At 38.5% G+C, this 25,030-nt stretch overlaps 4 protein-coding genes across 6 annotated transcripts; 2 read left to right on the top strand and 2 right to left on the bottom strand.

Annotated features, from left to right (window-relative positions):
* Positions 1-2,166: 2,166 nt before the first annotated feature.
* slc25a51b (solute carrier family 25 member 51b) lies at positions 2,167-6,157 on the bottom strand. The gene is made up of 2 exons (XM_043258090.1): positions 6,015-6,157; positions 2,167-3,937 (listed from the first exon to the last, which is right to left on the bottom strand). The coding sequence occupies exon 2, from the start codon at positions 3,868-3,870 to the stop codon at positions 2,953-2,955; it is 918 nt and encodes a 305-aa protein (XP_043114025.1). The 5' UTR covers positions 3,871-3,937; positions 6,015-6,157; the 3' UTR covers positions 2,167-2,952.
* Positions 6,158-6,784: 627 nt separating this feature from the next.
* On the top strand, positions 6,785-11,207 carry cenpu (centromere protein U). Of its 2 annotated transcripts, none has more exons than XM_043257961.1 (12): positions 6,785-6,949; positions 7,695-7,800; positions 7,974-8,232; positions 8,314-8,407; positions 9,332-9,445; positions 9,528-9,615; positions 9,890-9,986; positions 10,058-10,136; positions 10,232-10,279; positions 10,524-10,585; positions 10,763-10,919; positions 11,066-11,207. In XM_043257961.1, the coding sequence occupies exons 1-12, from the start codon at positions 6,902-6,904 to the stop codon at positions 11,186-11,188; spliced, it is 1,275 nt and encodes a 424-aa protein (XP_043113896.1). In that variant the 5' UTR covers positions 6,785-6,901; the 3' UTR covers positions 11,189-11,207. The 2 variants fall into 2 exon arrangements, with proteins under 2 accessions (XP_043113896.1, XP_043113895.1); XM_043257960.1 differs by having other exon boundaries at positions 9,329-9,445.
* Positions 11,202-15,374, bottom strand: dhrs13l1 (dehydrogenase/reductase (SDR family) member 13 like 1). 2 transcript variants are annotated; one of them, XM_043257964.1, is made up of 6 exons: positions 15,152-15,374; positions 14,406-14,524; positions 14,116-14,239; positions 13,545-13,871; positions 11,761-12,050; positions 11,202-11,680 (listed from the first exon to the last, which is right to left on the bottom strand). In XM_043257964.1, exons 1-5 carry the CDS (start codon positions 15,273-15,275, stop codon positions 11,788-11,790), a joined length of 957 nt encoding a protein of 318 aa, XP_043113899.1. In that variant the 5' UTR covers positions 15,276-15,374; the 3' UTR covers positions 11,202-11,680; positions 11,761-11,787. The 2 variants fall into 2 exon arrangements, with proteins under 2 accessions (XP_043113899.1, XP_043113898.1); XM_043257963.1 differs by having other exon boundaries at positions 11,202-12,050; positions 15,152-15,373.
* A 4,449-nt stretch (positions 15,375-19,823) lies between these two features.
* casp3b (caspase 3, apoptosis-related cysteine peptidase b) lies at positions 19,824-24,943 on the top strand. Its single transcript, XM_043257925.1, is given in 8 exon segments — positions 19,824-20,099; positions 22,450-22,495; positions 22,701-22,837; positions 22,926-23,054; positions 23,140-23,253; positions 23,256-23,314; positions 24,087-24,201; positions 24,291-24,943. Coding segments are annotated over 7 exon segments (825 nt in total). The 5' UTR covers positions 19,824-20,099; positions 22,450-22,454; the 3' UTR covers positions 24,521-24,943.
* The last annotated feature ends 87 nt before the right edge of the window (positions 24,944-25,030 follow it).

The following is a 25,030-nucleotide window of genomic DNA, read 5'->3' as shown; positions in this document are numbered from 1 at the left end:
TTTTGTCTTTCCTATTAGTCTAACTTCTAGTTTACCACACCTACTAAAAGTACTAAAATGTCAGTCGGACAGTATTTGTTTTTGAGTGCGCAGGAGGAGATTACAGATTAGGCCTGGGATTAAACTCGAAGCGAAATCTTTCACAGTTCAAACTAAGGGAATGATGGGATTGTGCTGGAGCTGTTTACTGGCAGACACGCTCACTGTAATCTGTGGCTTTTCAATAGAGGGAGTGACTAAGTTTTAGCAAGTCTGAAAAATGTTTTTGTAGTCTTTTCTGTGTTCAATAGAAAACTCTGTGTTTTAGGTCATTTAAAAAACTTTAAACTCCATTATTTACTCTCATGTCATTTGTTGTTAATCAAATAGGGTCACTTCCCATTGAGCTCCATTGTATCTTTTGTCTATATAATGTTAAGCAAGACCATCAGAATTTTATTTTTTGGCTGAACAATCCCTCTAAGTGACCCTTTTATTCTGAAAACATGAGATGTAAACAAGAATTTCACGTTTTCTGCGGTTGGTACAGTTGTGTAATGTTATTCAGTAGTTGCGAGGGTGTTGCAGTGTGAGCCCTCAGAGTGGTTTTTGCCTGCCGTTACATGATTGATAGGGATTTTGTGCAGTTTTACTATGGTTTATTAATTTTTAATGTCAGTTCACACAGTAGTGATATCACACTATCAGAGCAGCCAGAAGGCACATATTTGAAGTGCCGTGTGGCGTTTAATAATTCAGGACCACTTTTTTTGGCAAATGCTCATGACATTTTCATCCTCTTGCATGCTGAGAGGTGAGAAGTTGCATTTATTTCCAATCCACAGATTGTGCTAATTGTCCAGCATGCCGCTTGAAAGGATCCATTTGTATGAACATCAGTGGGTGATCTCGAAACATTCAATATGGCGACTGTTTTTCCCATAAATATGTATATGTAGATGCCTCATTAGCAACACTTTCTATGGGCCACTATACGTAAGCCGTCAGCCATATTGTAACTGTCAACTTTACAGCATTACCATAGTAATCATTAAACACTCGAAAGACGCCACAATCCTGCACAGGACAGCTGTGCAAACCTACAGCATGGTGAATGACGTCAGATTTAGCACTCCAATATACATGCCTGGACTGGTAATGTACAAATAACAAATAGGGTATAAAATACAAAAACCTTTGTTTACTTATGAATGCACACAGAAGCAACCAGAAATACATGATTGGATCTTCAAATCAAAATGTATAACGATGTTGTCATATTATTTTCCCATGTTGCATTGTTTTGTTTTGTTTTTTTAAACCAAGAACCTCCAAGCAACCATATAGCGTTATACTTTTAATCTAGATTCCAATCCTGCACTATTTTAATATACTACAGAATAAAAAAAATCGACACAAGTTTTAAGATTGCTTGCTATTTGAACGAATAGCCCCCATCAACATCTAATCATTTAGGACAGTTTTCCAAAACAATCCCTGGGATTTACTCACGGCTCAGAGAAGGAAAAGCCACCCACACCAGGCTCTAAAAGCATCTGTCCTTGAATGCCATTTCACCCCATGTGATGGGATGTTTCCGTGTCTTCCTCTGTCCCCCGGAGGTTAACTCTGTCTGAGCAGAACGGAGGGAAGTGCAACTGAGCCCATTATGTCAGCCACGGTTAAGTACAGGGCTTTAATGTGTGTGAATGCTAAAAGGCTTGAAAAGGGAAAAAATAAAATGCGTACAGAAAAACATGCAAAAGAAGGACGGAAAGGTTTTGAATTAACTAAGAATTCTATTGCTTAGATTTCTTGATACGATTGCAAATGCAACTGGGTCATTTTCAGGGCAATGATACATAATATCGTCTGTAACACTGCTTTCAAGTATGCACGCTGTTAAAAGCGCTGTGAAATAAACTCTGCCTTGACAAATAACTCATGTCGAGTGCATAGTGCCAGCATGTTGCTAAGCTAAGAACAGATACTCTTAAGAACATTTATAATAATAATATTCAATATTTAGGTATACATAAGACTAATTATTTGGTCATATTTGCTGTAAATATGATATCTATCTTTAATTACATGTAAATCAACTGTTTACTGTAAAAGTAAAGTCTGTTTTGATGATTAAAGTCTGTTAAAAAAAAAAAGTCCAAAAAAATGACACCCAGAATCCAATAAGTGGAATTATTTGTTTACTTTCCACCCACAACAATGTGAAAATGTCATTCATGTCACAAAACACTTGTTACATAAAAACAGCATTTCATGAAAATCGCTGAATACATCTGGACTTTTTCTGAAAAATACTAACGGCATGGGCCTGCACAGACGTCTCTCGCTTTGTGTGGTCATTTACGGACCCTCGGCAACCTGCACGGAACATTTACGATGACACATGGCTTGTAATGCTCCAGTCCAGATTTTGTGCATCGGGTCTTTTAACAAAACATCAAAAAAAACAAAAACATACTGTCAGTAGTGCAACGCTGTGCTTTCTCCATCTGTGTCCCAGACTCCCAAATAGTGAGTAAAAGAGCCACTACAAAAACTGATACGAGAGCCACAGCGTGTGGTGATACATTTCACAACACTTATAGTAGCCGAGTAATGTGGATGGACCACCAGCACATGTATACTGTCCATCCATAATTATACAGACCATTAAGTGTTAAAGGGACAGTTTACCCGAAACTCACTCACTCACCCTCATATCTAATGCATGACTTACTTTCACCGACTTCCATGTATTTTTTTGTCCAGTCATTTAATTAGCAAAATTCTTCAAAATGTCTTGATACAGGTTTGAAATGAGGATGACTAAATAATTTTCGGGTGAACCATCCATTTAAGTGCAGACGTTGAGCTGGCAGTGTCCAGACCTCTTTTAAAGAGGTTAACCCCCTCCCCCCCTCAATTTGGCTTGCTTCTGCAAAAAGTGCACACCGTTCTCCACCCTGGTCTTCAGAAGACTTTCAGGAGAAGCTCGTAAGTCGCATTGATGATCCCCCAGGACAGAAGAGATCGGTGATAGTTGAGCGTCGCTCCGCGGAAGAGCAGCACGATGCTGCCTCCCCGTTCCCGCCACACCGTCATCAGCACTTGATTGCAGGGAACAAACTCGCCCCCGACTTGAGCCTGAGCTCGAGATTTGACCACGTTCAGGGGGTAGAACATGATACCCAGCGCCGCCCCCAGCAGCCCGCCACACACAAAGTCATTGGCCATGTGACCCATACGGGTTCGTGCATCAGGCAGCCGCTGCTTAATTGGCCCACGCAAGCCAAAGAACAAAACGTTACTAGGCCCGTTTCTCAACAGAACCGGGACCAGCCCACGGTAGCACTCCCTCACACCATAATCCCGCAGGAGAGTCCGGAAGGTGTGGGCGGTGTTATTAAAACGCCCGTTGTGCCTGTGATCCTGAAGCAGCGTTTGCACCCGTTCGAACGGCGTGAGGGCGGCCTCAGCCGTCCCGGCCAGCGCCGCGGCGACGCTCCGCGTCACGAGCTCGGGGGCGCCGCTTCTGTGAGCGTGACGCAGAAGCAACCGGGAAAAATCCTCGTACAGACCGAACATGATGGCCACGGTGGTGGTCTTCTGCAGCAGCGGAGGCAGAAGCCCTCGGTAGAGATGTCTCAACCCTTCCCTCTGCAGCTGACGGACGGCTTCGCTCGCTCGGACCCCGTGAAGCTGCTGCCGGAACAACACTTTCTGAATCGGAAAGGTCACGATGATGTTGGTGAACGCGGCGAGAGAGCCGCACACGTAGTGCTTTCCCCGAGCGCCCAGATTGGCCCCTATTAGCGCGTGGCCACCTTTACCCAACTTGCCCTGCGGTTGCCGGGCCGAATCCGGGTCCATCGTAGTAACCACCCCCATAGGAAACTACGCATCGGACGGGTCAGCAGAAGCGATCCAGGTAAACACCCATCGACAGCATTTTCAACTGTAGGAGAGAGAAAATAAAGCATAGGAAGAGTCAACAAGAGCTGATCCAATCCAAACGCGTTTTATTGGCTATTGGTTTCAGGTAAGAGTCTAATCTTTGAAACCGTTTTGCGTAATTTACTGCTGAGATAAGACATGTTACCTAACCACAGATCAAGTGACCCAGACAGAGACAGGGCAGGAGGACATCAGGCTGCTGATGGCTACCGAACGACCTCAAACCTAAACTTTCTATAATTTGTAAAATGGCAAGATTAAAGCTGAAATAAAAATGATGATAAATGCCGCTCAAGTCACTCAATCATCTTAAGGCAAAACTGGCAAAACAGTATTTTTTTTAATGCACTTGTAAAATGTATCCATTTATTTTGTCACTGGAATAAAAAGACAAATCCAAAGAAACAAACTCTCATCATGTCAACAAATGTAAACAAGAATTCTGAGCCCGGCTTTATCCGATGTTCAGACCTCTGTTGTGGAAATTTGTGCCCATGAGCGCATAATTAATGACATAAGGCTTTGTTAGCATATTCAAGACAAGCTTATTGCACTGTAAAAAATCAACTGGGAAAGTATTGTCGTATCTATTTGTTACATTTTTACCCAAAATTATTTAACCACCCTCATGTCAATCCAGATCTGTGTGACTTCGTATGCAACATAAAAGGAGATGTTCTGAAAAATGTTCACGCTGATCTTTTCTAGTATATATTTAACATGGACACGGGATATGCCGTGCAAGCTGTTGCGTTGATGTCAAATGTGTCACAATCATCTGCTTAAGTTTTAAAAAATGCAGGCGAGCAAGATTCGAGAGCGTATTCAATTTCACATAACTTCAAATATACTGTGCATAAAGGTATTTCACTGAGCATTTTGCAGCTCGACGGGCCCCTGTTTCGTTTCCCGTGTGCTTGCATGAAAGAGCGGTGTCGCTTTACTAAACATCTCCTACTGTGTTCCAGGAAGAAATTAAGTCACAGGAATCTGAAATGCCATAATAGCAGTTCTCATCAAGACAGAGCTCTCCTTAACACATTAAAAGCCTTGAGAATGAACGCACAGTAATGCAGTCGTCAAGTGAATGTAAATACAACCCATGTGCAAGACTTCTCCAAAAATAAAAGGGCACATGCGGTGGTGAGGGAAGACACTATAGGAACTTTTGAAGGTCATATCCAGGACTGGCTCGTGAAATAATCTGCTGCCATCATAAGACAGATTCGTAAAACTTAAACTGTCCACCATCATATATCAGATATATATCACAATCGTGACCCAGCAGCGATGGCAGGCCGGTGTGGGCCAGCTGGACAGTCGCCCCAACTTCAATGCTCACTAAACACTTACATATGCAGCTTTTAGGAATGACACAACGGTTATAAAGGACTTGTGTGGCTGAAGTGCTGTGATCAGCTGTGAAATGTCCTTGATGTGATCTGACTTCATGCAAAACTTTTTCCAGAGTTGTTGAAAGCCTGATTCTTCTCGATACCTACACATGACATCTGAGTGTATGCTACACACGCACCGTTTAAAATCTACTGTCTTATATGCAGATGAAAATGTTTAATTGCATTATTAATCCTAACATGTGCTGGATACAGCTAGCAGGCTAAGTTACTGCTAGCACTACAGTGCCAAAAACACTCGATAGACTAAAAATCAAACGCCGATACCACGAATATAGTAGTATAAGTAATATAAGTATTAACTCCTGTGGCATCAATGTAAGTGTAAATACATGAAATAGACGTAATATTTTCTCTTTAAAAAGTACACTGTGTTGCTCTTTTTGGCCACAGTGTATCTTAACAGTAATTATTAAGTCAATAAGTTTCAAATATCACCTCAATAAACATAAATATCCTGTTTTTTTATTAATTAAATGACCAAATGAGTTTCGTTACACTTATTAGCTCTCCATGAAGACACTCCTACGCGAAGCTAATGCTAATACTGTGACAGCTACAAGTTCAGACGTTTACACAGAGGATTTATTTACTAAAAGGGCTTATGCTTGTGATTATATGAATCTGAGCAGTTCGTAGCGCTAAACGTATATAATTGACTACCTTCTAATTGCGGTCCGAGGGAAAGTCACGGCTCTGTTGGGCTGCTTGGATCAAGTGAGGCGGTACCGACTCAGCTTCTCTAAGTTTCTAGTGTTCCCACTTTAGACTGACAGAGTTACTGACAGACCGGAAGTAATCATCAAAGAATCGCTTCTAGTGTTTCCACTCGCTTGGCGGAGCGGGGTTGGACTTTACCGCTGCAGTGGGTTGGTTACTGCAGTGAATTGCCTCTGGAGGTCGCCAGAGACCATTTCACGCAACATGAGTAAGTTATTTATTTGTTTTTTTAATGTATTTTATTTAGTTGTTTTGTTTACGCAAAATAACAGACTATATAGAACATCTAAACATCACGATAGACTTATATTCACAAATTTATTATCTAATTTACACAGGTTTTACCATTTTAAAAAATATTTTATGAAGTTTGTGTGGATATAATAACGCATTTGAAAGCACCAGAGCAGCAGAGGGCAGTCGGGCAGAAAATGAAGCGCTGCTTCGCTTTGAGTGCTTTCCACGAATCAGGGAAGGAATCTTCCATTGACGACTTTAGGGGGATTTTAATAAGCATATTTTGTTTTGTTTAAATTAATGTGTAAAAAGTTAAATACTTTTCTCAACGTCCCATTTCTATACTTTTAATATACAAATTAATTATAAAATCTAATTTCTTCTTTTGTATAAGTAAATTGCACACCATAGAGTTGTTTGACTACCCCCCGTGCTTGAGATGATCCAGTTTAACGTTCAAACATTCGCGGTAAAAATATTACCATTTTTACTTTGCGCATAGGTTTGTTTTTGTTTATGCGTATCGTTAGTGAGTATTTTATCTGTCAATATATATATGTATATATACACGCATATAATTAAATGAATATAAGATGAGTAGGATGACGAAAACTCTGAAAGCTGTTCAGCGCGAGCTGCAGGTGAGTGTTTAGTGTTAGTCAGCTGTTTAATGTCTCATCCTGAGGGTTTATAATCCTAATTGCGTTATATTTAAACAGGTATGTCCTAAAGCATAATATTAATGCCACTAACATTTATATTAAGGTAACTAATAGTTCTGTTACTAATATTTACGAGATAAAATATAATGTTAACGGCTTAATATTGCTAGCATTCATGTGGCATGCAATATTATACGTGCATTTTTTTGGTATTTATTTATTTATTTAGATTATCGAAACATACAGTTTTAATGTCACCACTATTTCTAATTCATAAGGATAATTTATAAAGATTTTTTTTCTAATAATATAATGATTTTTCATAAGCTGTTCCTGAAGCGTCATCACAACATTAATGTTTTAGAATAGATTTTCTGTTACTGACCTCTCTCTATATATATGTATGTATGTATGTGTGTGTGTGTGTGTGTGTGTGTGTGTGTGTGTGTGTGTGTGTGTGTATATGTATGATATAATTCTTGATATAATTCTTAAAACATGTCATTATGATACCCCCAATATTTTTATTATGGAAAAAATATTGTTGTTTAGAATATTAAGTAATGTTAAGCTTTACATTAGATGTGCAATTTAAAACATGATAAACATAAAGTGTCTACTATATATGTTATATGTGAATAATATACTGCACATGCAATAATATGCACTTAAATGTTTGAACACAAATGGCAGAATTTGTCGTTAATATCTGTCTTTTCTTAAGAGTGCAAAACAGAGCAGTAATGATGCAGTGGAGTCTCCACAGCCCCTGGACATTTCATCTATAGAGAAAGCCAGTTTCTTTCAAGGAGATCAGTATTCTCCTCATGGTATGACAGTCCTGTAATAAGTCTACTGTAGTTTGTGGAGAAAAGCTAAATGTAAAAGTTGTTATATGGATGGCATAAAATGCAAGTAAACGTTTTTTATTAAACAAAGTCTAACAGTAATTCGTGTGTGTGTGTGTACCTAAAGTCGCTTCTGTTTTTGCGGTCTTTTGCAGGGAACCCCCTTCACAGCACAGCTATGGAAGAAGATCTCAGTCCCGGACCAGAACAGAACCAAAAGTCTGCTCCCGAGAAGCTGGGTCGAACACGAGCTGGAAAGCCTGTTCTTGGTGTAATGGACACTGACAAGACATCAGTTACTCAGGCTAAGAAAATAGGCAAAGCTGTTTCTGAAGCATTGAATAAGAAGACTTCATCCAAAGAGAACCAGGAACCACCTCAGCCCACAAATAAAGGAGCAAAATCAGTAGTGAGGTAGAGTGTGGAAGACCGTTGGGTTTCAGGCTGTGGTTATGCATCAGTGTAATAATGTAAAGGCTCTCTTTGTCGTTAAAGAAAAGTTAAAGGCAGACCTTTGCCGGCCATATCAGAAGGCAGGGAGGATGCCGGCAAGAAAAGAACATCAGTCCCCACAGGTTACACAGCCAAGGTGAGAGCTTACAGGCATAGTTCACCCAAAATGTAAATGCACTCACCTTCAGGCCTTCCGAGATGTAGATGGGTTTCTGATGTTTCCGATCAGAACATTTTTGGAGAAATGTAGCATTACATCACTTGTTCGTCAATTGAACCTCTGAAGTGAATGGGTGCCGTCAGAATGAGAGTCCAAACAGCTGATGAAAACACCATAATGGTCCACATCTAATCCACACCACTGCAGTCCATCAAGCAAAGGCTTGTCAAGTGAAATGATGTGCGTAATTTTTTTTTTTACTTGAAGTTTATAACCATGGCTCCCTACTAAAATACAAGTCCATAATGGTATTGCTTTCTCCAGTCATGGACGTCCATCTACACATAATCCTCAAGTATATTTGTTTAGAACTGTTTTTGCATATAAACTATCAATGTGTGTCTTGTGATCCAGTGAATATTTCTGTCCTGATACCACCAGTTTTTTTTTTCACTGGAGAAAGCAGTATTATAGATAAAAGATTCATATTTTAACAGAAGCAACTTTTCAAGATGGATATGTTTCTTGCAAACACTGTTTCTTTTCACATTATTTGATATTTATTATTTGATGGACTGGCGTGGTGTGGGCTACTTGTGGATTATTGTGATGTTTTTATGTGCTGTTTGGACTCTTTTTGTCGGCACCCATTCACTGCAGATGATCCACTGGTATGCAAGTGATTAATGCTCAATTTCTCCATACTTGTTATGCCTTGGATAGCATGAGGATCAATGCATTTAATGTCTTAAGATTTTCAACATCATCTGCATTTTTCCCTGACGTTTGTTAAAATGGTTTTAGCTGTCTAGACTTCTTAAAATGCTGTTTATTTATGGTAGATAGGAGAAATATGCATTTTTGAATGAATGCCTTTTTTTCCCACAATTTTTCCAGAAGGCAGTGAAAGGTCAGAGGTCAGCAAGAGAAACATCCTCGACCCTAGGAGCAGCTCAGAGACAGCAGGGGTCACTGCCGTCCTCAGAGGAACTGACAGACGAGGATGAAAGTTTTGTATGCCTTCTATCTTCATTCATCAGTGTCTACATGTATAATACGTGAAATTTTGCCATTTAATTCACTTTGACCTTTATAGCATCCAAGCATGGAGAAGTCAAAGAGGAGATCATCCAGTCAACGGCAAAGTGGCCAAAAACAAAAAAGGAAATCTTCATCTTCATCAGGTACTAAAGAAGTTGTTTTGTTAGTTGTTTTTTCAGTGTTTTTCATTTAAATGCATGAAATGCTTTAATAATGTGCAATAAAGCTTTCCTTGGTTCTGGAAGTATTTTTCAGAGTTTTATTTTTCATGTCAAAAGCACACAATATTGCAAAACGTTTAATTTAAAAATGTATTTGGAATTCATGACCTGGTCAAATGTTTACCTTGAATGAAATATAAACCGTTTTGAATTAAAACATTTACCAAATGCATAAATGTAATTTGTCTTTCTGCAGAAAGACCTGGCCCCTCTAAAAAGCCCAGGGATTTGAGAGGTCCCACTGATCTTGATGTGGTCCTCGATAGTTTCCGGGAGTTTGTCACTCAGTATAAGTAAGTGTGAATTACAATAATCAATCCATAATTAAGAGAAGTGCTTAAATGTTTGAGTCTGGTTTCTACAGGCAGACCATAAACTCTGAAGCAGTCAAACGCTCCATCGATGCTGTCAGTCGCTCTTTTGAGGAGCAGCTCTCAGAGATAGTGAGACGGTTTTTCTTTTTTTTTTATCTTTCAACATAAAACGAATGGACATGTTGCTTTTGTCATAATTATAAAAATGTGTCATTTATTCATAGATCACAGCAACAAAGGAACTCAAGAATATGAAAAGAGAAAATAACAAGGTGATTTACTCATCTGGGCACTATACAGCTACCAACTATTTATCAAAAGGTTGAAATCATTAATTTTTTATGTTTACAAAAAGGAGTGTTGCTCACCAAGACAGCTTTTATTCGATTAAAACGCAGTAAAAACAGCAATATTGTGAAATTTCTGAAGGATCATGGTATTATTGGTATTATTTTTCAAAATAGTTGAATTGCAGAGTGCCTTTGCAGACATTAACTGTATTGTTCTCTCTTTCAGATCAATAGCACTATTAATAAGAAGAGAACCAGACTTGTGGAAGCCAATAATGAGCTCATTAAGTAAGCAGTAACAAATAAACATACAGTTCTTGATGTTAATTTTGAGGTCTGTTATTCTAAAGCGACCATTTCAAGGAAAACTAGATTTTTTTTCCCCTTGCTCTTGTACACTATTATATCAAAAAAATGGTGCTTGTTCAGTTCATAGTAATGGATTTCTCAATATAAATGTCTCAGGGGAAAGGCAAAGCTGAGAAAGCTCCAGAAAGATCATGATGAGATGGAACAGAGACTCAAAGCTCTGAAAGAAGGCTCCTCTTTACTCACCAACCTCCAGGAGCTTAACACAAAGTACCTGAAGCACCGCACCGCTCACCCAGATGAGGTGGAAACGGTGAGGAAGTCTGCAGTTAGTTGACCTGTTGTTCAGCCTTCATTTCTGTTGAGCTCTGTACATAAAATGACTGCAATCATCTGTGTTATGGGATTTGTGGGGTTCTTGGTCTTTGGTCCATTGCTCATGTCCTTTCTGTCTTACAGTATGGCCCATCCTGTATGCCTGCCATGTTAATGGAAGCCAGGTGCATCATGGGAACCGAGCACCAGCTAAAGACCGTCAATGACCATCTACAGCAGGTCTTAGATGTCACAGAAAATGATTAACCAACACATACTGTGCAGCGCAACAAATAAACTTTTTTTAATGTAATGTACACTTTGTCACAATGTTTATTAGTTTTACGAATTTATGTTAATTGAATTGTTTATATATACGTAAACCTGAGCTATTGTATCATCTTCAACACTGCTGGTTAAAGTCCTCTAAAAATACATTTAACATCAGGTTTTTTTTTTTTACTATTACATATACATAAGAATATTTTCTTCTGTTGTTATTCATGGTTTGAAATGATGCTTAGTCATTTACACCATTTGTCCTCTAATGCCCCACCTGAGCTTGTCTGATAAGAGGATCATATAGACACGGTGCTTTAGACCAGAAATGATCTCAGTGGTGTTTCACTGGCTGTTTCATCTAGTTTTCTGCTTGTAAATATGACTTTTATGAGCTTTGAACTGAACCTGAAGGACACATTAATATATCAATGGCAATATTTTTTTCTCGCTGTGTGTGTGTGTGTGTGTGTGTGTGTGTGTGTGTGTGTGTGTGTGTGTGTGTGTGTGTGTGTGTGTGTGTGTGTGTGTGTGTGTGTGTGTGTGTGTGTGTGTGTGTGCGCGCACATGCATGCATGCATGCGTGTTTAAGTCATGGCACATAACTTCTCACTAACGTCCCACAGTTTTTTGGCGATTCCATCATCTCTGGCCTCGGGCTTGACTTGCACCAGCTGGCTGTCAGAGAAGTATCGTCCGCTCAGGTGCTCGATGTTCTCTTGTAGTGCGCAGTACAGCGTCGTCTGAGCCCCGGACACCGGGTCGGTCGCCCAGAACTTGCTTACGATGGCTTTAATAATGCGTGTGTGCCATTCATTGATGTCCCGGCCGAGTTCTGATCTTATCGACCCTGAAACAGATCAAACACAGAAAACAAACCACAAGAGGGTGAGAAACGGATGCTATTTGTTTTTTGGATTCCAGGACTTCATGGCAGTAAATGTCATATACACTGTTTTACCTATCTACACATCCTTAAATCAAGATCCTTTCACTTGAGCAATCTGAAAATATACAGCCTTGCTTCATTAAGAAATGAATATAAATTAAGGGAATTAAGTTGATTTTTATATAATATGCGGTTTTCGCTTGCATATGACAGGAAATTTGTTGGCGTGCATATAATACATATCATTGTGGGACGAGGCTCATTTAAAATTGACTGTTTTGATGTTTTGAAAATTGTTATAGTCAGACGACAAATATGAAATTCTTGTTGGAAATCACGGATGCTGTGTCCTCCGGGGCTAAAGAAGAGGGAAATCTTCCAGTGCTTATCAGTGTTCAGTTCAAATGCATGTTTTGGAAGGCACTGAAAGGTGTATAAAGGTTTTAGAGCAACACATTCTCCCCTCCAGACAATCTCTATTTCAGGGAAGGCCTTGTGTATTTGCAGGACAATGCAAAACTACATACTTCAGCTATCACAGCATGGCATTGTGATAGAAGAGTCTGGTGCTGAATTGGCTGCCTGCAGTCCGGATCTTTCACCTTTAGAGAACATTTGGCACATCATTAAATGAAGAAAATACGCCAAAGACGACCAAAACTCTTCAGCAGCTGGAAACCTATATCACCAAAACCAATAACCTTGATGCTAAGACGTCTTCAAACTGTTATGACAAGAAGAAGAGATGCTACACCTCAACTAACAGGCTCATTTTGTGCATGAAATTATATATTTTTCAGTTTAAGTATTTGTTATGTTAGCTATGTTCTATGGTGAATAAAATAGTTAATAAAAACATCCCAACATTTCCGGAAGTCAGGCTGTTAATGTGCGTTTATTTTTTTACCTCACTTGCTCAACGACTCCCAAAACGAACAAACGTTCCTTCACTCCATTTGTCCTGAAGACAGACTCAAACACACGGACTGTATCAGAAAGTCAACGTGCATATCTATGCTGTACCCAGTCTACACAATCTTGCGACTGTAATTGCGATTTCTATTTAGTTTTGACACGACACACACATTCAACATGATCAAGTGTCAGCGAGTAAAGCGAGTGAACATCAATGAGCGGGGCCTACTGTGAGAAGATGACTATTTCTCAATGTCTAGCGCTGAAAACAGTGTTTATGCAAAGGTTTGTTGACATCATCCTGCACCTCAGATCCAAACAAGCCATTTCTGGAACTTGATTATATAAATGCTTTGTTTATAATGACAAGGATGTTTTATGCTATGAAACTTGTTTTAATGGTACAAAGACCTTTTATATATTCCAAAGGACCAAGGCTTATTGTCTTGACCACTTTTAACCGTTACAAGTTTATTTCACATTAATAATAGTTTTTGGCAAATAATACACACATACTGCAAACGCTCATTGATCACTAACCTGGATGGAGACTGTAGCATGTGACGTTGGTTCCCTCCAGTCTCTTGGCCAGTTCATGGGTGAAGAGCACATTACAGAGCTTGCTGTGGGTGTAGGACCTGAATAAATCGACGTCAGATGATCCCAGAGCGAGCTTCTTGTGTGTGTTGATGCAGTCAAAGTCAATAGTGCCCAGATCATGACCACAAGACGACACGTTGACCACCCTGCTTGGTGCACACTCCTTGAGACGCTCCAGCAGAAGATTGGTCAACAGGAAAGGACCGATGTGATTGACGCCGAGGATCATCCCGAGGCCATCTTCGGTGCGTCCTGGAGCGGCCAGTGCTTAACAACACAACAGACAGGTATCAGGCACAAACCACAGTTTACACTACCAAAATTTGGTTTTAAATGTAAAAATATTTCACAATATTACTGTTTTTATCAATTCTTTTATTAAATAAATGCCTTGGTTTAGCATAAGCGATGTTTAGAAATCTCAATTACTTAAAGCTTTTGTCAGGCAGTGTACATACACTGAAGTTAAGTTTAGGTTAGGAGCTGGTTAGGTTTGCTTTTTCAGTTTTACCAGCGTTATTGATGAGCAGATCCAGTCTGGACTCAGCCTTGAGGAAGGTTTCAGCAAAAGATCGGATGGATTTCTGACTTGCAAGATCCAGCTGCATGAAGACCACAGCATCATTCCCGGTTCCCTATCAGGAAAACATCAGGTACAGTGTTTGTACAATAGACAAAGCATGAAGTTTGTAGCTTAACAATTGGGATAAAGTGATTTTTCTAACACGCGGTCCTCTAGAAATATTCACTGTGACAACTAGCCCCTTCTATTGTTCAGATGAGAGCAGAGCTGTCCCTCACCGTCCTGATTTCTTGTGCTGCCGTCTCTCCTCTCTGTTTGCTGCGGCAGGCCAGAATCACTCGGGCTCCTCTCACGGCCAGCTCTGCAGCAGTCGCCTTCCCAATGCCAGTGTTACCTCCTGTCACACACAACAGACGCAATACGACTTCTTCACAGCTTCAGGTTAAGCATTTGCACTCGCTGAACTTTACTTGGAGGTAATTCTTTACAATTCGACTCCAAAACCCCTATTGTTCATATTAATATTCAAAAACCAGAAAAATGTATAGTCATCATAATTATGCGCGTGGCATTTTAGGAGTTCATTCATTTACATTTAGACATTTAGCAGATGCTTTCATCCAAAGCAACCTACAAACAGAAGAAATGATACAACAAAAGAGCAATGATATGCAATGCCTATAACAAGTCTCAGTTAACTTGAGGAAGTACGTGTAGCAAGAAAGTTTTAAGTTATATATGAATAAAAAGAAAATAGAATATAAAAAGAACAGAGCAAGCTATAAACACTTTTTTTGTTAATTGTGTAATAAGTAAAAAGAAAATAATAGAGCAGAGAGTGTTAGTTGCTTCATATATATATATATATATATATATATATATATATATATATATATATATATATATATATATATATATATATAAAAACTATAATAGAATAGAGATTGCAAGAGTGACTTCCCTGGGTCTGTAAGTCACACTTTTTAATTACATTGAAAACGTTGAAATAATCAAGCTAACTTACCCGTTACAATGACTGTTTTCCCATCTAGTTTGGCAGCGCCGGTGAAGGCCTTCCTATGAACAAATATCCTATGACTAATAAAATAAGCAACCAATAAAACCACAATAAATACCAATAAAATCATGTTCGCGGTTGTGGGCGCAGTAGTCAGAAGTCTTCGCCTGAACCACGATCCTTTAAATTCACATAAAGACGCTGAAAAACAGCGAAGCCACGCCCATCTGTGAACGCTGCCTGATAGTCTGGAATGTGGGAGTTAACCATAGACACATAAACCCAGGGTGCGATTTGTAAGGGTCTGTGTGCGTCCCTGGCTCTGCTGAGTTTTTATATTTTAATTATTCGCAAACACGATATGATCCTGAATCAAATGATTCGATTGGAGCGCTTCGAATCATTTTGGGATGCAGTGGTTTACCTGACTCTTGAGTTTCAGAAACACTCTGTTGATACATTTTCCGTATTATTAAAAACATTTCATGACATGGCGCTTAACTTACTCGTCTAAAAGACGAATTTATTATCTGTGTAGTAGGTTAGGCTACAATTAACCTTACCCTGGAGAGAAAAAAGCCTCCCCCACCCCTTCTGCTTGTTTTCACAAATCGCACTCTGCATATATCTATGGTTAGACTTTAACGACATCGTGATATTATGTGCATTTACTTGGGCTCTTCCACAGCGCAGTGCATTTTGTGAAATTAAAGTTACTGATGCATGATACTATGTTTGCCTATTATGAGCCTCGCGACACTTTTCACCTTTCCTCCAGTCTTTTTTTTACAGTGTATTGTTTAGTTCGTGGTGGGAATGGCCACCATTAAAGATGACAGCTTAATATATGAATATCATGAAATATGGTTTTCTCTTTGTGTCCTTAGTGCAGTTTACTAAAGGAAATTCCTAACTCGCAAGGTATGCTTTTCAAAGGAGAAAATGAGTGCAATACTGTCACTGTGCACAGTTACTTCTACCTTACATACTTTTATAAGTGTTTGACGACGCTTAAAAATATTATTACTTTTGTCTGACTCTTTGTCAGTAAACTCTTTTGGTAGAATGGGTTTGTTTTCGCTTCAGCTCCGACAGTCCTTTTTCATTTCTAATGATGACTTTGCACTTTTCTTTTCTCCACTTTTCTGGAGTCTCTTTCAAAGAGGCTGCATTTATTTATAAAAAAAAAGAGGTTAGTTGGTTCAAAAGAATTGTTGGCAAACATAGCATGCCGAAAACATGCCATAAACTCTGCTCTGCTATTATTATAATCATTATTATTATTTAAACATTTGGGGTTTTGTCACAATAAAATATCGAGTCACATACACAGTGATATTACCGATGCCTCAAACGAGTCTATGGTATGTTTTCAACACAGTTTGATTCAGTAATAAATTGATTTATTGATATTATAACAGGCCTATTATGTGCGTTATTTTAAACCACAACTACATTTTTACAAATGCAATCAAAATATAGCTAACTTGAACATTTATCTGAAGTTTCCACATGCTGTTCCTTAATTGGGACATTTAAAAACAAAAAACATAGGCCTAGACTTTTTTTAAAATAATAATAAAAAATATTTTGAATAATAACAAAAGAAAGTCAATGCCACACATAAGCAGCCTAATCTTATGATATGCAAAAGCCAAGAAAGTCTTTCGGTCTACAATGTCTAAAATAGTGTAGATCCTCATAGGAAAAAACAAAAATGTGGACGTATGAAAATAAATATAAAAAAAAAATAAATCTCAAAAAAATAAAGCTTTGAAACCTTAGATGCATCTTTACCTTTGCTTTTTTACTGATCTAAAAGAAATCTTTATAGACATATATAAAATGCTACTAATAATAATAACAACAACAAAACAACACATCAAAATGATTAAAAGTTTAACTAAAAGTAATGCAAAAAAGGTAAAAATCTAATTCAAAATATTAATAGAGATTAACTATTATGGCAATTTGAGCAGCAAAATAATTTTACTCTTCTATGTTATGAGTCGGCTCAACTGAATGAAGAAACTCTTGGGTTGTCTCTGAACTCCCATTCCTGTTCGGAAAAAGAGGATCAATCCGACAAGAACAAACATCTAAGTTAACTTGTTTGACTTGTCAGTGTTAGCTCTAACCTGTATTTTTATGGAAATTCTGGTTGTTGATCATGAGACATTGTCCCAGACTAGCACTCCATGAGTTACAGTCTCTTCAGAAGGTTAGGTTGGGTTAGGTTAGGTTAGGTTAGGTTAGGTTAGGTTAGGTTGGGTTGGGTTGGGTTGGGTTAGGTTAGGTTAGGTTAGCTTAGGTTGGGTTAGGTAAGTCAAGGCAAGTTCCTGTAAGAGTTTGTTGTGAGTGGAAAAACTTAAATCTGGCAATGAGTGATCCTCAGCTGTTTAGTGTATGCTCAGTGTTTCCTCCGTGAAAAAACACATTAAGTGCATGACGCCTAGTGTTTTAAAAGTGTGTTCAGAGAAATCAACCCTACTTGTTGCTGTCTTATCTCACACAGCATAAGAACAATTCATTTTATTTACTTAGCAACAAACAACTATAACAAATAACTGATAAAGCATCACAATTATCCACGTGTAACATGTAATGTATGACATGTAATATGACTCAAGTCCAACAACTAACATCTTCTGAAGCAAAAAGAACAATCCATCATTGGATTATTAGTATTATTATTATCTTTGCATCTAGCCAAAATATGAGTCTATAATGAATCCACAACCTATAGAAGTCCATCCCGTGTCCATCCCCCCACACCTTTGTTTAAAATTGGACTGTTAATGTTGCATGATCTGTGCATAATTCTCTCAGATAAAATTACTTTTCTTTGGAGAAAGCACTATTATGGATGAAGTAAACAATGGTTTCAGGAATTTGTGTTACGCATTTACCCAGAAGTACAGCATGGTTATATTTTCCCCAAAGCTCTGCTCTTTGAAACAACAGGTGTAACAAGTTGCTCTAAAGGACCAAAAGGTAACTTGATGGCATGAACAGATACGGTGTATTGTGTCTATGCTAACCACAGAACCATACTTCCCTAAATATTTTGTATTTTTAAATCAAGTAAGAAACAATACTACGTAGCCATGTAGACTGCAGATAAAACACTGTTTGTTTTTTATAAATCATGAATATCATCATGTCAGAATGTCATGGAAAAGATCATTTACTTCAGTAATTCAAATTGTAAAAACTTGTGTATTAAATAAATTTAATGAAGATTGTTTTATTTGTGATGATTTTCAAACCCACCAATTCACCATGTCAAATTAGAATACTTCATAAAAAACATTTTAGTGAATCGCTGGCCTTCTGGAAAGTATGTTCATTTATTGTACTTGTACTCAATACTTGGTAGGAGCTCTGTATGCTTTATTTACTTCCTGAACTGAGTGTGGCGTGGAGGGGATCAGGTTCACTGCTGGGGTGGTATAAAAGCCCTGGTTTCTTTGTCCTTCAGCTTGTCTGCCTTTTTTGGTGTCTTGTTTCATATTTTCCTCTTGACAATACCTGATAGATTCTCTATGGGGTTCAGATCTGGGGAGTTTTCTGGTCAGTCAAGCACACCAACACCATGGTCATTTAACCAACTTTGGGTGCTTTTGGTAGTGTGGGCAGGGGTCAAATCCTGCTGGAAAATTAAATCAGCATCTTCAAAAAGCTGGTCAGCAGAGGGAAACATGAAGTGCTTTCTTGGTAAACAGGTGCAGTGATGTTGGTTTTCAAAAAACTCAATGGACCGACACCAGCGGATGACATTCACCCCAAATCATCACAGACTGTGGAAGCTTAACACTGGACTTCAAGCAACTCGGGCTATGAGCTTCTCCACCCTTCCTCCAGACTCTAGGACCTTGGTTTCCAAATGAAATACAAAGCTCTCGTCTGGAAAAGAGGACTGGACCACTGGGCAACAGTTCAGTTCTTCTTGTTGTCATATTCAAGAGGAATATGACAACTGTAGCCAAATTTCTGCTGGCTCTTGATGCTTTGACGGCAGCCTTTGAATCGAATTTGGTTGGCAATCCTCATAAGGCTGTGAGGTATGTTGGCTGAGCTGAGAGACTAGTTTGCTGATCAGGTATAGCAGGTATGGAGAGAGGTCTAAAGAGACTCCTCAGCCTAGCAGTCTTAGTTATACTCATAAGTGTACAATTTCAATACTCTTAGGGACTGAATTAGCCCACTTTCTAGTATATAAAAGTATACTTTTAAGTATACACGTGCACATTTAGACTGCTTGGCATCATTTGAGCATTGCATTGTGAATTTTAGTTGAAATACCGAAGACAAGAAATGAAAGATAAAACACAAGACAACAACAACAACATTCATTCCCTCATCGGTTAGCTTTAATTCTAGTACACCAACTTAGCAAATTAGATTTCTGAAGGTTCACATGACACTGAAAATGTGAGTCAACATGCTCAGTATTTTTCCGTATAGATGGCTTTTATAATAATGAACTTTTATTATTAAAACTTATTAAAAAGGTCCAAACGTCATAGACGACCGGCTGTTAGCAAGTTGTTCACATACATTGTTCACATACACGATTACCATTATCACCAATCACTGACATGCTTACTGCGCACGCGCAGAACCAAACTTCAGGTTTTCACGTAACGTGGGCGGAGCCACGGTCTCGCGGAACTGTTTTTTTAATTTTCAGAAACTAGAATGTAAAGACGTAACCTGTGCTCAATTAATATTTATGAGTATCCTTTCGCTATTGGAAGGACATACAAAAAAAACCACATCGCTTCATTAATATTTACAATAGAAAATTGTTCGTAGTACGTATCATAACTTATGAAAGAGAAACTAACTTTGGGTTTGAAGTACGAGTGATTCAAGACCTTTCCGGATCATCTGCGTTAAACTACTTGTATGTCATTTCTCTTTCAGAAGGAAAACGCCTGACAACGCTACTGTAAGTTATTCACCTCATTCACTTTACCGATCACCTTTTTTTTTTTTTTTTTTTTTTTTTTTTTTTTTTGCCTTTTTAGCGTCAGGAAGAAATGTGCTTTTAAAAAACGAGTTATGTGTTTTAGTGTTTTAATGACAAATTGATTTAGATGACAATGCAACTCTGGCAAAAAAAAATATTTGTTTTTTTTTCAAATTTAGGTGGCTGTAGTCTTAGACTAAAATTCAGGCTATAATGTTACCCTAACTCTTCATAGGACTTTCATAATGTGCTGTCATGGGCTTGTCCCAACCTGACAGACCTGACCTACTTTACGGGATTCGTGTGAGAGGGGCAGCCTCTAGATATCAAGACTGTAGATTATTTTTAAATCCACATATTTGTGATCATTACGGAAGGTAGACCTAAAGACTGAGGAGGAAGCAAACATGTTATCCTGTGGGACTTTATATGAACCTGTTACACCTATTGTTTTAAAGGGCAGCTACTTTAGGGGAAGTGTGTTTGAAAACAATATTGTATTTTTGGGTGATTTCCCAACAAAAATACAGTGGTCATCCTACAAACAAGATTCATTATAACACTACACTGCGGAAAATGCTCTTGTAGCCTAGATTTTTTGGTCTTTTTTCCTTTTGTCATTAAGAAGGATTTTTTTTAGACAAGTAAAACATTTTTTTAATAATTCAAACACGTCAAAATGAAGTGTTTTTACAGGAAACAAACACAATAATCTGCCAGTGGGGTCAACAAAATAAGATTGTTTTCTAATTTTATTTTTTATTTTAAATTTTATTTTCCTTACCCCATTGGCTGATTATTTTGCTTGTTCTAAGTGAAGTCACTTTGAACAGAAAGCGTTTTCTGCCGAAAACAAAGGAAAATATTTTGAAAAAAGTTTGTATACACGCTGTTTTGGGTCAGAATTGACTTCCATAGTAGGAAAAAAATACTATGGCAGTCAGTGGTGACCCAAAACAGCGTGGTTACAAACCTTTTTCAAAATATTTCCCTTTGTTTTCGGCAGAACAAAGAAATTCATACAGGTTTGGAACTACTCGAGGGTGAGTAAATGATGACAGAATTTTCTTTTTGGGGTGAGCTATTCCTTTAATTTTTATTTGGTTTTTTTTCTCAAATCAATACTATAATTCTTACAGGTCTTGCTGGCCTTCTGGAAAGTATGTTCATTTATTGTACTTGTACTCAATACTTGGTAGGAGCTCCTTTTGCTTTAATCACTGCCTGAATTCAGCGTGTCGCGGAGAGAATCAGTTTGTGGTACTGCCTTTGACAGTGGTCTTCAGCTCGTCTGCACCAGCGAATGACATTCACCCCAAATCATCACAAACTGTGGAAACACTGGACTTCAAGCAGCTTGGGCTATGAGCTTCTCCACCCTTCCTCCAGACTCTAGGACCTTGGTTTACAAATGAAATACAAAGCTCTCGTCTGAAAAGAGCACTGGACCACTGGGCAACAGTTCAGAGAAATACTACAACTGTAGCCAAATTCCTGGTCACTCTTGATGCCTTGACCCCAGCCTCAGTCCATTCCTTGTGAAGTTCACTCACATTCTTGAATCGATTTCTCTTGACAATCCTCATAAGGCTGCAGTTCTCTCAGTTGGTTGTGCATCTTTTTCCTTCCACTCAACTCTCTGTTAACATGCTTGGATACAGCACTCAGTGAACAGACAGCTTCTTTGGCAATGAATGTTTGTGGCTTACCCTCCTTGTGAAGGGTGTCAATGATCATCTTCTGGACAACTGTCAGATCAGAAGTCTTCCCCATGATTGTGTATCCTAGTGAAACAAACTGAGAGACCATTTTGAAAGCTCAGGAAACCTTTGCAGGTGTTTTGAGTTGATTAGCTGACTGGCATGTCACCATATTCAAATTTTTTGAGATCGTGAATTGGTGGGTTTTTGTTAAATATGAGCCTAAATCATTAAAAGAAATTAAATTAAAATTAAAAGAACCATATATTTAAAGTACTTCAGTCTGTGTGCATTGAATTTATTTAATACACCAGTTTCACAATTTGACTTGAATTACTGAAACAAAGGATTTTTTCCATGAAATTCAAATTTATTGAGATGCACCTGTATTTGTCTAGAAAATCCTACTTGGTTTAAGAATATATGGATATGTATATATATATCTAGGCTAGATAGAAAAGCATTTTTTGCAGTGTAAACAATTATAGCAAAAATACATTATAATTTGTTATATAACTTATAATAATAATATTGCTGTTGTTCTGACATGCAGTCTATAACATTTACCAAAGTTTCTGTAAATGTGAGGCTTTATTTAATATGTATCCCTTTCTTCCGTTTCCCTTCAGTGATCATGTCGGACTCTGTGGATGCCAGACCAGGGACCGCCAAAGAGTACGCCTGATTAACATGATTAAAACTGATTAATTACATAACTTTTATTACAAGCAACAAGCATGTGAAAGGAACAGTTAACCCAAAACTAAAACATAGACACAGTTGTTAAAACAACCACTGACCGAAATCATCACACTGTGAAGAAACGAAGCACTTTTTTAATGTCTTCCAGAAGTGTCTGTAAATCTGTTTGTTTTCACAGGGCTTCAGGTTCCACGGATCCCGGAGTCCATCGTGTGGATGCCAAACCACATTCAGACGTTTTTCAGTACAACATGAACTACCCCGCTCTGGGGCAATGTGTCATCATCAACAACAAAAATTTCCATAGAAGAACAGGTTAGATCTGGGACTAACACTACTTAGTAGAACTAGTTAGTAGTAAAAAGTAAATGTTTTTTTTTTTTTTTTTTTTGTTTTTGAACAGGAATGGGAGTTCGTAACGGGACAGATGAGGATGCAAAGAACGTGATGCAGACCTTCTCGAAGCTGGGCTTCAAATTAAAAATTAGCAACGATCAGACCGTCTCACAGATGAGAGATATGCTGATCAAAGGTATTTTTTCAAGGCACTTACCGAGTCTGACTGGTGGCAGTAATCGAATCGATCAGTCACGAACTGAAAATGTTTCCGTCCTCAGCGTCTAAGGAAGATCACAGTCAGTCGGCCATGTTTGTGTGCGTGTTGCTGAGTCACGGAGAAGATGGACGGATATACGGCACAGATGACTGTATTGAGCTGAAGGAACTGTTCGCGCTTTTCAGGGAGACCGCTGCAAATCGCTGGTGGGGAAACCCAAGATTTTCTTCATTCAGGTGAGCTGACGGATAATACAGAAGACGGAAATTATTTTCTTGTTCAAATGCCATTATTTTAGTAGCAATGATATACTATTATAATCGGTCTGTTAATATTTTGAATTAGATTTTTATATAATTTTTTTCCATTCATTAAATTTTTGTTTCAGTGTTAATACTTTTGTATGTAATTTATTACTTCAATTGAAATGAATCAATAATGAAAAATGTCACCTTGGCAGCTACGTTTTTAATGTTTAATATAATAAAATACATTTTAATAATAACTTTTATTGTTTATGTTTCAAATAACTTTAATACGTTTTATGTTAGATGTAGCTGACAAAATAACTTGTCAAGACATTGTACAATTAATAGAAACTAAAAATATAATTTCTTAAATAGATATATCTAAATCTAAAATCTAAATTTGCTAAAAGCCGAAAAATGCCTCAGGCCATCCTAAATGAGTTTGTTTCTTCACTTGCTCAGCAGTGGATCCTCTGCAGTGAATGGGTGCCGTCACTGAAAAAACATCAAAATTATCCACAAGACATTAATAGATAGCCATAGACTTTTTAACTGGAGGAAGTTTATTATGAACTAGGGACTATATTAATCAGAAGCAATGTAAAGGATTGTAGTCAAGTGTATTGCTTGCGTCTCATTGTGCTCATTCTGGTGGCACCCATTCACTTCAGAGGATCTTCATCTACATCCTGCAGTCCTTTTTGGCTGTAGTTGCTCTCACACTGCTGCTCGAGTGTGTTTGTCCTGCGCTTGTCTCCAGGCTTGCCGAGGCTCAGATCTGGATTCTGGCGTCGAGGCCGACAGCGTAGGTGAAGAAGAAACCCAGAGGATTCCCGTTGAGGCAGATTTTTTGTACGCCTACTCCACTGCGCCAGGTAACAAACATTGCGTCCTACTCGAGAACAAGACAAGACGATGCACAGATGCGGGTGCTATAGCTACCGTGCTTTCGCTCTGTTTTCAGGTTATTACTCCTGGAGGAACGTGGCCAACGGCTCCTGGTTCATCTCCTCGCTGTGCGAGATGCTGTCAAAATACGGCAAGCAGCTGGAGGTCATGCAGATCATGACACGCGTCAACCACAAGGTGGCGCTGGCCTTTGAATCCTCCTCCAGCATTCCTGGCTTTGACGGCATGAAACAGATACCATGTATTGTGTCTATGCTGACCAAAGAACTCTATTTCCCTAAATAATTCATGCGTATTTCAGTCATTATGTTGCAGTGGGAAAAGGGCAATCATTCTTTTAATCATTATTATGCAGACGTTTAAAGCACTGCGCGGCAAAAGGAGGGGATATAAAGGGAAGCACTGGTTTTTTAAATACGCTGTTATCTGATCATGGGTATTTAAAACTATCTGTATCTGTTTTTGTCGTGGGGTGTGAAATGTTACTGTGCCGGATTTGACACAGACCACTCTTTTTGTGATGTTTTGGATGCACTTTTGTGCCGTCGCTCACGATTAATGCCTTCGTGTTGTACGCGTGCAGACCTCAGGTTCATCGCCAGCATTGCGTGCATTAAAGATCGTCCGGGGAGAGCAGGTTCTGAACATGAACACTAGCACAGTTTGCATTATGAAAATGCGATTAAAAAAAGTTTAATTTGCTATTAAGCTTGTGTGCTTTGTGATTTGTGTTGCCACTTTAAAATTGAGCGAAATGCAGAAAAAGTTGAGGGACTGTGCTAAATCTCTCTCTCT

The sequence above is a fragment of the Puntigrus tetrazona genome, chromosome 14 (assembly GCF_018831695.1).
Source record: "Puntigrus tetrazona isolate hp1 chromosome 14, ASM1883169v1, whole genome shotgun sequence".
In the NCBI taxonomy this organism is placed as follows: Eukaryota; Metazoa; Chordata; class Actinopteri; order Cypriniformes; family Cyprinidae; genus Puntigrus; species Puntigrus tetrazona.
This window is presented reverse-complemented; position numbering and strand designations above follow the sequence as displayed.

Excerpts from the sequence above, each read along its gene's own strand:
- slc25a51b (XM_043258090.1), bottom strand. The coding sequence starts at position 3,870 with ATGGGGGTGGTTACTACGATGGACCCGGATTCGGCCCGGCAACCGCAG.
- cenpu (XM_043257960.1), top strand. The coding sequence starts at position 6,902 with ATGAGTAGGATGACGAAAACTCTGAAAGCTGTTCAGCGCGAGCTGCAG. Across the intron at positions 6,950-7,694 it reads CTGTTCAGCGCGAGCTGCAG|AGTGCAAAACAGAGCAGTAA; the intron begins GTGAGTGTTTAG and ends TCTTTTCTTAAG. Across the intron at positions 9,446-9,527 it reads CAGACGAGGATGAAAGTTTT|CATCCAAGCATGGAGAAGTC; the intron begins GTATGCCTTCTA and ends TGACCTTTATAG.
- dhrs13l1 (XM_043257964.1), bottom strand. The coding sequence starts at position 15,275 with ATGATTTTATTGGTATTTATTGTGGTTTTATTGGTTGCTTATTTTATT. Across the intron at positions 14,240-14,405 it reads CAGCACAAGAAATCAGGACG|GGAACCGGGAATGATGCTGT; the intron begins GTGAGGGACAGC and ends TTTTCCTGATAG. Across the intron at positions 13,872-14,115 it reads TCTGCTCATCAATAACGCTG|CACTGGCCGCTCCAGGACGC; the intron begins GTAAAACTGAAA and ends TGTGTTGTTAAG.